Source organism: Leucopleurus acutus (assembly GCF_964270905.1).
Source record: "Leucopleurus acutus genome assembly, chromosome: 10".
Taxonomy (NCBI): domain Eukaryota; kingdom Metazoa; phylum Chordata; class Mammalia; order Artiodactyla; family Delphinidae; genus Leucopleurus; species Leucopleurus acutus.
The window spans coordinates 61068252-61082440 of NC_139153.1; the positions used below are offsets into that span (position 1 = coordinate 61068252).

The 14189-nt window shown below is 45.8% G+C and overlaps 1 protein-coding gene across 1 annotated transcript; it reads right to left on the reverse strand.

The window, feature by feature from the left end:
- Positions 1 to 27: 27 nt before the first annotated feature.
- On the reverse strand, positions 28 to 12122 carry BAG2 (BAG cochaperone 2). The gene is made up of 3 exons (XM_082848639.1): positions 11869 to 12122; positions 2892 to 3001; positions 28 to 1438 (listed from the first exon to the last, which is right to left on the reverse strand). Exons 1-3 carry the CDS (start codon positions 11979 to 11981, stop codon positions 1026 to 1028), a joined length of 636 nt encoding a protein of 211 aa, XP_082704765.1. The 5' UTR covers positions 11982 to 12122; the 3' UTR covers positions 28 to 1025.
- Between the last annotated feature and the right edge of the window lie 2067 nt (positions 12123 to 14189).

Genomic DNA, 14189 nt, shown 5'->3' on the forward strand with positions numbered 1-14189 from the left:
AATACTCAATGCTGAAAAGCTCTCAGTGAAACAGCAACTTTTTAATTATTGAAGACAGTATAAATTGATATAACTCTTATACAAAAAAACTTTGGAAACATATCAGGCCATGGAAATGTATATACCCTTTGACCAAGTAAAACCGATTGCTGGGGATTTATACAAAGAAAATCAAAAACAAACGAAAGAAGGAAAAAGCTCTACGTACACAAATATGTTGCAGTAATAAGCAACAAACTGGAAACAACCTAAATGTCCAGTAAGGGGAATGGGTAAATTGTACAACTACATGGAATAGAGGTTCTTAAGTTGAGAATTAAAAGCAGACTTTAAAACAGTATTTAATTTTTAAAGGCAAGTTACAACATTATATTTCTGTAATGATTAAAAATTTAAAGAAATGATGCATTTGGAAAAAGCTGAAGTGGATATACCATATACAGTTCAGAGTGGTAAAATTAGAGGTGAAGTTTCTCACATTTTATGTCATGTTTTCACGTATTATCAAGAAGTACATTCATATTATGAGATGCATAAATGTTTAAGTTCAAAATAATTTGATATAGATGTCTAAAAAACCTGCTGAATGAAAGAGAAGACACAGGGAAGGTTCCCTTCCATAATTCGAAGCTCACTGCTTGGCTCACAGCAGATGCGTGGTCAGTGTGTGCCCGTGTGTCTTTGCAGACAAAGCCCAGGAGAGAACCATGATGCTTTTACCCCTAGCTGAGCTCTTATTTCCCCCACATACTAAGTGTTCATCCACAGAATAGTAAAATATATATATATATATATATATATATATATATATATATATATATAGGAGGTGCTAGATCCTAGTACAAGACAAAAATTCAATCTAAAAACTTTTAGAAAGGTAATCAAAATATTTCTAGTTTTAATTGTTATTCACAAACTAACAACACTGAACTAGTTATCTGTCTAACAAACAGAACTAGTTATCATTTAAGATAGTACGTTATCATTTTTATGTGATTATTTATAAGGGCTCTTAGGTTGGAACACTAGTTGAATCTGCTTTCAGTGTTTTGTAGCAGGGTTTTGGAAGCAGCCCCTTTAGAATGCTCCAGCAGCTTGATGGCCTTGTCAGAGTTTTCAATGTTCCTAAGCAGGGTCTCTAGTCTTCTCTTAATTTTCTTCTGATCCTCGAGAGCACAGCCAATCACGATGGACTGGAACTTCTGATCCACCGGCCCCGCAGGCACCTCAGAGGAACATGCGCTGTACAGCGACATCAGGTGACTCTTGGCGTTTCCCAGATCATCCAGAAACTTACTGACCACCTCGTCAATGACCCTGGTGGCGTGCTTGAGGGACTCCTGCTGCTGGGGGTTCCTAATTGTTTCTACTGAAACTTCCACAGTCAGGGTTCGTCCCATCAGACGGTTTGCAGTCAGATTTAATTCTTCTCTTTCTCCTAATCATGAAAAGTTTGAAATATCAATCAATATGAGACATACACACATCTATGTCAAGAACACTAAGGTATTTTTGTGTGGCTGAATCTATCCTGTGAGCACCTATGAATTTCTTAAAGATAACACGTTAAAACTACAGCAATAAGATTAATTTATAAAGAGTATCAGATTGGACGCCAGATGATTCTGCGGTTGTCACGTCTGCAGAAGCTGGGGCAGGTGTGCGTCTGTAACTGGGGCTTTGTGCTGGTTAGAGCAGGAGACTGGATGCCCTGGATCTACGTGAGGATGTGCATTAGAGGAGGGAGATAACTTTCCCTTTACCTTTCTGAGCTTTTGGCTGAGACCCTCCTGTAATAAGACAGATTAACAAGAAAAAAACCCAGAAGCTTATTGACATGTATACCCCATGTATATACATGGGAGATCCCCAGGGAAACGAGTAACCCCCTGAGATGGCCCAGCCTCCACCCAAAATACCCTCAGCTAGAGAAGGTGAGGACGGAGGAAGGCAAGTTCTGGAGGTTCCCAGAAAAGGCACGATAGACAAAGGTAAGGTTCTTATGTAGATTCAGTAGGAGCCTTCTCCACTGGTGAAGGTTTCTTGTAGTTTTGTCATCCTCCTCTTCCTGGTAGAAAGGGAGACACCCTTACAAATGATTTCCTTTACAAAATGTAAATATAAATTTCCCTTACAAAACAGTGACTTCTACTGTTTTCAGAGCTCCTCCTCCTGTGTCTGCAGTTTCTCAAAAATATCCAGTTCGGAATAATCCTTAGGCCAGAGAGGCATATTTTGGGGCCTCACATTCTGTGTGTGTATCAATACAATGCCCCGATTCTGGCTGAAAAAAGCCATGACACGGGAGGAAAAGCTGGCCTGAAAATGAGGCACTGACTTCATCCCCTCCAGACTAATTTAGGCCAGTAGTCTGAGTCTTGGCCAGTATGAAGAGGGTGCTGGGTTATCACTTCACTATTTAGATGGAAATCAGCAACCTGTCCTGCTCTGTAACCTCCTTCCCAATTCACTGCTCTATGGCCAGGACAGTGAAGAGACACACTAGATCTTGACCCCTCTGAGGATGTGTGACAGTGTGGGTCTGGGCCGGGATGCACACTTAACCGCACCAGCTGCTCGGCCCAGAGGCCGGTCCTGTGCGGCCCCAGGGGAGCCTGGTTAGGAGGAGCACCGCCCACTGGTGCAAAGCATCACAGGCCACCCGGCCCTCCTGTGGAACGGGGTTCAGTGGGTCCATAATCTGTTTTCTCTGCCTTTCTCCCCTTCCCCTCTATACGTTACACCTCCATTCATCTCCTTTTGTCTTCTCTGCTGCCGACCTTGTGCCCGTTTCCTCTGCTGTCACATCCTGCCCGGCTGTCTCTGCTGGGCTGGAGGAGCGGCTCTGCGGCACCCCCGCCGCCCCCCCCGGCCCCGGGAGGGGCCCTCACCGTCGCTGATCTGCCGCATGTCCTGGCTGTTCTGGATGCTGTGGATCATCTCCAGGAGGACCTCCTTCTCCTGCTCCACAGCCGTGGCCGCTTCCCGAAGAGCCTCCACCCTGCGGAGTGCGGGGGACAGGACAGTTACTGGAGGGAAGCCGCGTCTTCCTCATCTCTCCACTGCTCAGTCCAGCTCAGGTGTAACGACGATTAGGAACACTTCCCAAAAACTCCTTACTCCTTTCTATTTTTTATTCTGTAATTGTTTTCTTTTTAATCCACTTGCCCTGTGGCTCCCAGTTTCCTCTCCGCTCACAGGGCACTCATTCTATTTAGTGTTTATCGATTTGTATTCGTTTTTACCAAAAAAATCTGCACTCATGTACTTGTCTATTTTCAATTTATTTATATCTCACTGTTTCTTTCTTCACTCAGCAGCATACTTAGAAACACCAGGTTCCCGTGTCCCTCACCTGATCTGCCCTCCCTGGCCCAGCGGAGACACGCCCTGTCCCCCAGCTTCTGCTCACAACCCGTCCACAATTACCCTTCCCTTTATGGCCCTGATAAGAGGATCCATCCCAGCGTGGAACTGCTGAGACACAGGGTGTGTGGACTGTCATCTGACTCCACCCTGGATTGTTCTCCAGAATGGCCGGACCTCGAGTCCCTGTGTCCCGACAGCCCTACCAGCACTCAGCATCTCCCAACTTTCTAACCATCTGTTGCCAGGCTAACAAGTGATATGTCAATACTTAATCTGCATTTCTTTCATTGCTAATAATTTTGGACATCTCTTTGTATCCTTGTGAGCTTGTTCACAACCTTTGCCTACTTTTTCTTTTTTAAACTGGGGTTACTCTCCTCTTGGTGATTTGGTGACAGACACAGTGACCATCTTCTCCCATCCCACCCTATATGATCTGTGTCTGGGAGGTCCTTCACTGAACAGAGAGCCTTATTTTGAAGTGAAAAGTAAAAAGATCCATCTTTTCTTGGTTTTGTTTTGCCTTAGCTCATGCTGTGAAGTTTTGTTTCAGGGTCCTCCCATCCCTAGGTCAGGACATACTTTCCTACATCTCCTTCTATTAACTTGTTTCACTTTTCTCATACTTATGTCTTAATTCATCTAGAATCCACCTCTGTATATGGTTAGGTAAGGATTTAATCATTTTCCCCAACATTATGCACCCCAAATCCATCTTTCCCTCAATGATTTGTAGATTGTCTGCCTCTGAAATCTCTATTCCATCCAGTAGTATTTTGACTGTTCTTACACCAACACCCATTTCTTAAAAATAGCACCAGCTTTGTTTGTGATATGCCTTAGTATCTGGTAGACCAGTCCTCTAATCTTTTTTTTTTTTTTAATTTTTGACTGCGTTGGGTCTTCATTGCTGAGCGTGGGCTTTCTCTAGTTGTGGTGAGCGGGGGCTACTCTTCCTTGTGGTGCGCAGACTTCTCATTGCGGTGGCTTCTCGTTGCGGAGCACAGGCTGCAGGCGCGTGGGCTTCAGTAGTTGTGGCACATGGGCTCAGTAGTTGTGGCTCATGGGTTCTAGAGCGCAGGCTCAGTAGTTGTGGTGCACGGGCTTAGTTGCTCCGCGGCACATGGGATCTTCCCGTGCTAGGGCTCAAACCCGTGTTCCCTGCATTGGCAGGCAGATTCTTAACCACTGCACCACTAGGGAAGTCCCCAGTCCTCTAATCTTTAAAAATAACATAGCTATTTCGACTTTTATTCCTCCATAGACTCTAAAGTAAGTTTATTGGGTTTCTCAAAAAACTGGAATAAATTAGACACCTTTAGAACACTTGTCAGTTCCTCTAAGGGTGTCTCCTTCATCCAGACCCTCCTCTCCGTTCTTTATTAGAGTTTTGAAGTATTCTTGATGGTAGTCTTACAGACTCTTTTAAGTGTTTTGAATATTTTGGATATTGTTACTGTTGTGAATAATATATTTACATATATACTACATTTTATAGTTGGCTATTGTTGATTAGAGAAATGCTGTTTTTGGTAGGTTCACGTCATAACTGGCAACCTTCATTTACACTTATTCATTTTTAATGGTTTTTTAATTTCTGTTAGTTCTTCTGGATTGATGATCATTTCATCTACAAAAAACGAAAATTCTCATCTCTTCCTTTTCAATCCTATCAGCTCCAATTTTTCTTTCTTAAATAGCACTGACTAAACTCCTCCTGTGCGATATTAAACAGTGGCGCTAAGAGACGGCATCTTTGTCTTTTCCCGAATTTAAAGAGAATGCTTCTGTAGGTTTTTGGTGTAAAGCCCTGATAACCCCGCAACTATACACACATGCACTTACTACACAGACACACGAACACAACCAGTGACTGAAGAACGAGGCTGTGAAATTATGAGAGCGAAAGAAAACAAAACAAAGTCCTGTGTGTTTAAAGTGCTGTTTCCAGGGCACTTTCTCGTTTTTTTATTACACCACAACTAAATAAGTTGCCAAGTGTTGCAAAATAAAGTGACAGGCCTACCTCCAGTACTCAGATGCTCTTGGAAACACGGATCACAAGGAGATCTAATCCCTTCTGTCTTCCTGGGCACGTGTTCTAGCATGTGTTCCTGCCACATGAAGAGGCCCTCACCCCAACCACACACACGCCTTTTCCCCTACAGGCACCCACCTGTTATCCCCCAAAATAGCACCGACACACTGTACAGTCACAGGGTCTCGATTCTCAAGATACTAAATACATTGTTGGATTCTGTGTTTATAAGAGCCAGTAGAAGCAAAGAGCTCGTAAGAATCTTATGTGACAAATTTGGCTGGAAAACACAATCAAAACCAATATTCTATAAAACAGTAAACACACAGCATCAGGCTGCCTTCCAGCCCCATTCATTATGTGCTTACACATTTCACATGAGCAGACTCTCAGGGCCCGGGACACATGAAAAGGGGTCAGGTTGTCACTAACATGAAACATTTGTGCAAAAACACAAACGTGACTCTAGTATTTAAATGGCACAGATGAGTCATTTGATTGGTAAATGAGATGATGCTGAAAGAAGAGATTAATTTTCCAGCACTCCTGAGTTTATATTCAAATGTAAGATGATAAAGAGAATTGTTACTCTAAAGAAGAATGCTCCATTTATGATAATAAGTTATACCAGTAAGTTCATGAAGTTGTTAACAAGAAAATCGTTTGAAAGGAGACACTCTAGAAAAAATATAATAAATCTGTCATATAAAGAAGATATTTTGTCATTAAATGAGACCAAATATAGAGGCAATTAGATGGAACTTTTATTTTTTTCCCCACAAGGCTAGAAATTGCCAGGGCATTTTCCCTGTGAAAAACAGATTTCATCTTTTATAGAACTTCTTATATATGATTTTATGTAAACCTTTTTCATTTCATAGCAAAGGTAAAATTTCATTCTTCAGGATGTAAAGATTCCCAGGGGTTTTTTGGCATCTTGGCCCTTTCATCTTCTGTCCCCCGCTTCCTGAACATTCTTTATCCCTGGCCCACGTCTACTGAGTGATCCTTTTTCAAAACCCAGTCCTTCTGGCAGGAACTGTTTCCTTAGCAGCTTCCTCCTTCCCCTCCCTTGAGGCCGTCAATACTATATCTGTCTAGTGTATGGACATCACATGCTTAGTTTTTTCTTTTAAAAAGCTGAACCTACATCTCTACTTAGTTTGCTTAAGTCATATTTATCAGCTATTGGTCTCCTTAAATTCAATTCATATACACATCTTTTTGTCTACATTAGTTCTAGAAAACTGTTAGCCATTAAACCTTCAAATATTTCCCACCTGCCCTTCTATGATTTCTCCTGGAACTCTGTTGAGAGGCGTGTTGGACCAACTCACTTTATCCTTCACGTTAACACATCACTTGACAACACTCCTTGGCAGAGGGGGGCAGCTCTGGTTTTACCAGCAGATCCTGTAAGAGCTACATGTCCAAATTGGGAAAGAACTGATCCTCATGGCAAGGCTGGCCTGGGCTGCGCTCCTGGAAAACTTTCTGCATGAAATCACAACTAAGCTTTAACAGAGAGAACCTGTGCTCAGAATGTTCCCGCGAGGACAAATGTGGAGCGCACACATCATCGGCTGGTCCCCGGGGCCCAGAGATCGAAGCCTGGGGACCAAGAGACAAGGTGCTGGGAGGTGGTCTCCCAGCCAGCCACCCCGGCATGTGCTCTGTGCCACGTGCGGGGACTGCAAGGGCCTCAGTCCTGCCGCTCAAGCTAGAGCTGCTGCCACTTACCAGCTGAGTGACCTCGAGTAGTTACTTACATTCTCTTTGCCTCAATTTCCTCATTTACAAAACGGGGATCATGAGATGGTGTGACTGAATGAAGTAAAGCAGGTAAAGAGTTTAACACAGTGACTGACAGCACTGACTAAACAAGCTATGAGTTAATAGAGATGCAGTACCCGTGGATACGGATGGCCAACTCCGACACCATTTTATAGAAAAGATTTGAGCATCTGTGGCTTCTGGTACCCCACGGGCCCTGGAACCAATCCCTGCAGACACTGAAGGACCACTGCATGCAGTCCATGCCCAGAACTGGTGCCTTGAACGCTAGCTTCCTGGTTGTTATTACATGCTTCCATTATGAACTCAGCCTTGTAAATAACAAGAATTGTGCTTTCATCAAAAGGGGAAATGGCAAATGGACTTATTTCAAAGAAATTACTTCTAAAACGGGTTCTTAAAATCATAGTCCTGTTTCGTATTCAAAATTCTTGTATCAAAAGAATACTACAGAGGGCTTCCCTGGTGGCGCAGTGGTTGAGAGTCCGCCTGCCGATGCAGGGGACACGGGTTCGAGCCCTGGTCCGGGAAGATCCCACATGCCGTGGAGTGGCTGGGCCCGTGAGCCATGGCTGCTGAGGCTGCGCGTCCGGAGCCTGTGCTCCGCAACGGGAGAGGCCACAACAGTGAGAGGCCCGCGTACCGCAAAAAAAAAAAAAAAAAAAGAATACTACAGGTACTTCCCTGCTGGCGCAGTGGTCTCCAATGCAGGAGACACGGGTTCGAGCCCTGGTTCGGGAAGATCCCACATGCCGCGGAACAATTAAGCCCGCGAGCCACAACTGTTGAGCCCGCGTGCCTAGAGCCTGTGCTCCGCAACTAGAGAAGCCACCGCAACAAGAAGCCCGCGCACAGCAACGAGACCCAACATGGAGAGGAGAGGGGAGGGGACGGGAGGAGAGGAGAGGGGAGGGGACGGGAGGAGAGGGGAGGGGAAGAAGAAAATACTACAAAGATCACTTATATTTTAGGCAAGGTTAAGATTTTGAAGGGCTCCCTAATCATCACCAAAATGATAAATTACATTCACTACTGAGACACTCTGGTGTAAAAAAGGGTCTATGCTTTAGTGTCAGGAGCTACTCATGAGCAGGATGGCCTCAGACTGGCCACTCAGTCCCTCTGGACTGGATTCGCTCGCTTCTAAAGGAGGGAACATATGTCCTCCTCCTGCCTCAGAGGGTTTTGGAAGGTTCACATGACAATGTCTACAAGAAGTGATCTTTTAAATTACAGGCTCTTATACAATATTAACTATGGTGCCATCTTGTCTTGTGGCTCCTGGGACGTTGGTGCAGTGAAACTGTCAGCTAAATGACCACATCCGCCCTTGCCCCATCCTTCATTCCTTGGCTGCCATGGAAGCCATGGTGACTGGCTGATGGCGGGGGAGGGAGCCACAATAGGACGAGTTTGGGGACATCTGTGAACAGCTAGTCTCCCAGTCCTGTCGTTCCCCTTGGCTGTTCTCCACACCCCACATCCCAAGCATCTTCACCACCATCCAGAGCCTTCAGGGGCCGCTCAACACCCTGCACACAGCAGGTGTTCAATAGTCCCTGAGATCAGGGACTCAGGGACACCAATCTAAGTGGAATTTTCACCTTTCAGTAAAATCATATTCTATTCCTACATTTTTGAAATATGACATACTTAACTCTAAGAAAATTCAGGCACAAAGTATTAAGCTCTACAGCCAGTCTTCCTGGGTTCCAGCTGTGTGACCTTGGACGAGTCATTTAACTTCTCAAGCCTCAATTTCCTGCCTGAAGAACAGAGGTGACGGTAATTTCCACAAAGGCACGGGGCCTGCAGAGTCAGCGCCCATTAACTAAATAACTGTTAATGGGTATCATTTATGAATTATGATCACTGTTAAATTAGTAACAATCATAAGCAAAGTGTTTAGAGCCACTGATAAATGGAAAAATCAGACACCATTTGGTCATGAAAACCGGGAGAGAAAGGCATCACCTTTTTAGGAGGAAGCAAAAAAGGAGGTGAGCCGGCGTCAAAAAAGAAAGGCTAATGTCATGCTAACATATTAGAAACAAATGGAGTTTCTTTAATGATGTGTCAGACGCTGCCAAACACCTGAAAGCACTTTAAACACCATGGACATCAGTTCACAAGGCAGGTCATAAAGCAGTGAGCATAATTCTATTTTCAGTTTCATATGGAAAAAGTTCTGCCACAATTGAAAAAACTAGTACAGTGGGGAACAGTAAACACCAGCTTCTAGGTACAGCCTGTAATTTTCACCCTACTTAGTACCCTGCCATCCTCAATATGAAATTAAACTATTAGATAAGATGACACATGAATGTTACATTTTCTTTTTAAACTTGATCTTATAGGCATGATTCTATCAACAGTTTCCTTTTTTTAAATTTTATTTATTTATTTATTTATTTGGTTGTGTTGGGTCTTTGTTGCTGTGCACAGGCTTTCTCTAGTTGTGGCAAGTGGGGGCTACTCTTCATTGCGGTGCACGGGCTTCTCATTGCGGTGGCTTCTCCTGTTGCAGAGCATGGGCTCTAGGTGCACAGGCTTCAGTAGTTGTGGCATACAGGATTAGCTGCTCCACAGCATGTGGGATCTTCCTGGACCAGGGCTCGAACCCATGTCCCCTGCATTGGCAGGCAGATTCTTAACCACTGTGCCACCAGGGAAGCCCGGCATCATTTTTTTTAAAAGGAAGAAACAAAGCTCACAAAAGTCTAAAATTACTAGAAAAGGCCCTAAAATGAATAATTAGACACATATTAATCTTTCTTAGCTCAAGGGTTAATTCAGCAAGTTATTATTTAATCACTTGCACACGGTAATCAGAATTCACTTTACATTAATGAAGCATTGGAATAATATTCAAAACCAGAGGCTTCCTTTTAAAGATGAGTACTTGACTGCTTCTGTACCTACCCTATGTGAGGCACCAAGTTTGAGGAAAGTGAATCAGCTTGAAGAAAGGAGGGGGCAGCATCCACCTGTTCCTTTAAGAAAACATCCTTTCCCTCTAACTAGGGGAGAGAGACCCCTGAAATGGTTGAGAACATGCCCTCAAAGTTCTAAAGACCGGAGGAGACGCTGAGGCACTTGTTTCGCTGCTACATAAAAAGAAATCATAATCTTCCCAGGGACACTCAGGGGCTCTAGTTTTGTTCCATCTGGTTCAGCTAGTTCCATCTGCCTCATTCCAAGCAGGACCCCTCTATTAGTCTCCATGAAATCATGGTGGTGGAGAACTTATTTTCTGAGAAGACATCGTTTCTTCCCATGATGATAATAATAATAAAGATGTATATAATAAATGACAATTTAAACATATATATTAATAAATCATTCACTTGGTTATTAATGTACTTTATTGGCAAACAGACCCCTTGTTTTGGTATATTAATCCAGGGAGATAAAGACATATATGCAATGCTTCTTAAAATTTTTGTCTTACGTACTCCCTTGCTCACCCAGAACCTGGCGAAAACTATGCGAAAAAAATTCCTTGTGGTTTCAGGGAGTTGTGGGCGCCTCAATATGATTTTCCTGTAACTACACTTGCACATAACTTACACAGTAACTTTAGTGACATAAACAGTTACAGGAAGTACATACAAGTTTTCATTCACTGTTAAAGGAAAAAAAGTATTTCCCAAATTTCTTAGAAATTATTTAGGAATTCCATACAAGCCAGCCACTACATTTGCCACTAAGGAGTGCCCGTGGTGCCCGGTTCTACAGGAATTGACAGCACAGCCTGGAAAGAATTCAGGAGAAGAGCAGGAATGAGGCACTCAGAGCTCTGGGAAAACCAGCAGAACAGGCACTCAGAGATTTTCAGGAAAAATCTTAGGAACACATTCCTGCATCTTCCCAAACTCAGAAAAACACTCAAACCATTAAGGGAGACATCTGCTCCTGGTCAGCAGTAACCTGCCACCCAAATGTGCGCCTGAGTGCGCGGGCCCTTCTCTAAAGTCACATTCCTGGGACCTCAGCGCCGGAACCGCCCCCCCCCCCAACTTCCCCCAATAGAACAACTCAGGCTCTCATCTTGCACGTGTTTATCGCAATGGGCACACTGATTACTTAGTAACACCGTCATTAGTTAAGAAGGGAAAACTGACTCGTGTTCTCAGGCCAGTGACCAGCATTTGGAAGGTGTGACCGGCGACCTGGAGAAGGAGCCCCCCCCACCCCCACACACACACCCGGGCTGAAAGTAGCAGGGGATCAGATGGATTTTTATATTTTGCAAAGAGATCAATCATTCACAACGGTGACCACTAAACTGCCGCCTGTCCTAGAAATACACTATGGGAAAAGACTGGGCCGGAAACACCTGGCCCCCACACGGAACGTTCCAGAAGCTCTGCGGACGGGCAGTGTGACAGCTCCCATGTCGAGTAACGTACCCGTAACTTTCCCTTCTCGGTTCTCACGCTTCCGGCGCTCGGGTCTGGAGCCGCGAAGGAGCGTGGCCGCCGGAGCGTGCGGGGCCGCTGACCCAGAACACAGCCGCTCCTGTGAGGGGACCCGCCGACCCAGCGCGGCCCTCCGCGGGGCCCGGGTCAGCCCAGCTCCCCTGCCAGCCGCTCCCCGCTGCCCGCGCGCTCCCTGCTCTCGGTCCCCGCGCGCCCTCCGCAGGCTCGGAGGGCCGGCCCGCGCACCTGAGCTCCAGCTGGTCCAGGCTCTCCAGCAGGCGGCTGGAGCGGTCGGCCATGGACGAGGAGCGGCAGAAGCGGCCCTCGTTGGCCTTGGCGCTGATCCTCGCCTGAGCCATCGGCGTCCGGCGGGCGGCCCGAGATCACTGCCTTCCCCGCGCTCCACCCGCCTCCTCTGACACGCCGTCCGCGAACCGGGGAACCGGGAAACGGGCGCGGGTGCACGAGAGCCGGCCGCTGCTCTGTCCGGCGCGGGCGGCCTCGAGGGCGGCGCGGCGGGGAGGCCTTTCTGGGCGCGGGGACGCGTCTCCGCCCTGAACACCGCCCGAGGCGGAGCCCGCGCCCCCGGCCCCGCCCCGCAGGGGCTCCAAGGGGAGCGGGCTCGGGCTGTGCTGGGGTGGAAAGGGCCCTTCATGCAACCGCGGCCGCGGCTCTGGGCACTTTCCCGATATGAGAACAAGGAGCCTGGAAGCCACAACTGAAGCTGATAGATGTACGGAGCAAGCTGAACCTCTTTTTTTTACACCCGCTCTCATGAAGTCATTTTTAATGACTTTCTTTTGTATTAAAAAGTTACTGGTTGGGACTTCCCTGGTGGTCCAGTGGGTAAGACCGTGATCCCAGTGCAGGGGGCCCGGGTTTGACGCCTGGTGGGGTAACTAGATCCCCATGCATGCCGCAACTAAGAGTCTGCATGCTGCAAGAAAGATTCCCACCTGCCACAACTAAGACCGGGGGCGGCCAAAATAAATAAAATTAAGTACCAAAAGAAAAGATGATTAAGAAAGGAATTTTGGTAAAGCACCCACACATGTTTAAAAAAAGTTATTGGTTGGAATTGAGTGAAATAATTATTATTTAAGGCCGTTTCACACCCCACTTATTTAAATCTCCAGTTATGAAAAGACGCAGTAGACCACTTGGTCAGACATTATAAAGGTCAGTGAGTGGAATGGGGCTGGGAATACAAAGATGTATCGACTTAAATACTTGCGCTTTGCTCCCATCTCATTATAGCTCTCTGCCTCTAAGGATGAGAATGTACAGGACACCTGAAATGGAGATAATAACAATTTAAAGCTGCATCACAACCTTTAATCTGAGATCAAAGCCATTGAAATAATTGAACAGAGATGAGGCCTTTAAGGCTTGATCCCAATTCCTCTGAACTCTAAACACTAATAAACTGTTGCTGTAGATTATCTGACCTCATTAAATGTTTTGTCCTATCATGACACCTGGAATCTTTAGACATTTTGTGAATGGTCTGAAAGTCTATCACGTAGCTTTGGAAACGTGCTGGACTCTCTTTCTCTCACACCCTAGACCCAGTGGGCTCCACCTTCAGAGAACACCCAGGCCTACTCCCACTTGCCTGTCCCCACTCCGCTACTCAGGTCTCGGCCAGCATCACTTCTCTCCTGCATCACCGTGATACCCTCCTACCTGGTCTTCCTGCTTCTGCTCTCATGTCTATGCTTAGCACAGCAGCTACAGTCATCCTTCTAAATAAGGCGCATCACACCACTTCTCAGAAACCTTCAGCGGCCCCTCGTTTGTGAAATGGGTAAAAGCCAAGGTCTTCAGAAGAGGCCTCAGAGGACTCCATCTCCTGTTTCTCTCTGAGCTCATCCCGCTCACTCGCCTATGCTAGCCTTCTTGCTTTTCCATGGATGTATCAAGCTCACTTCCAGACTTTTCACCTCCACCTACAGCTCCTCCCCATACACATTTGCTTGGCTCACTCCCTGGCCTTCAGGTCTTTGCTCAAGTTTACCAGAAGGACCTTGACCTCCCTATTACAAATAGCAAGCACTCCTGCCCCGCCCCACCCCCATACTATCTTCCCCTTCCCTGTTTTCCTTCCCCTCTTGTCACCTCTCCCCCAGCTGTGCTCCAGAGAGGAGTGTAGGCTTTGTTTCGCTCACTGGTGTATCTCAAGTGCTTAGAACAGCCACGCTGACATACGGTAAGTACTCAATAAATACTTCGTGAGTGAATGAATAAATGAATTGTTTCAAAGAAATTTAAAAGAAAAAAATGATGGAAAAAAAAGTCTTTAAATTGAGGCCCAGCCGATTGAGTCTCCCAGCTGCACTTGCCCAAGGGTGTCCAGAGCAGTCCCTGTACCTTGTTCTTGGGAGAGGCCAGAGTGGAGGGCCAGGTCGTCAGGGGGACAAGGAGTAGGAGAAAGGGCTGGTCTGGTAGGATACCAAGCATCCAGAAAGAAAAAAAAAAAAGCTTCTTAACCGAGATATTTTTATTTAAGACAATCAATGATACCACCAACCAGATACTATCAGTACATTATCTACATATCCTTTTTA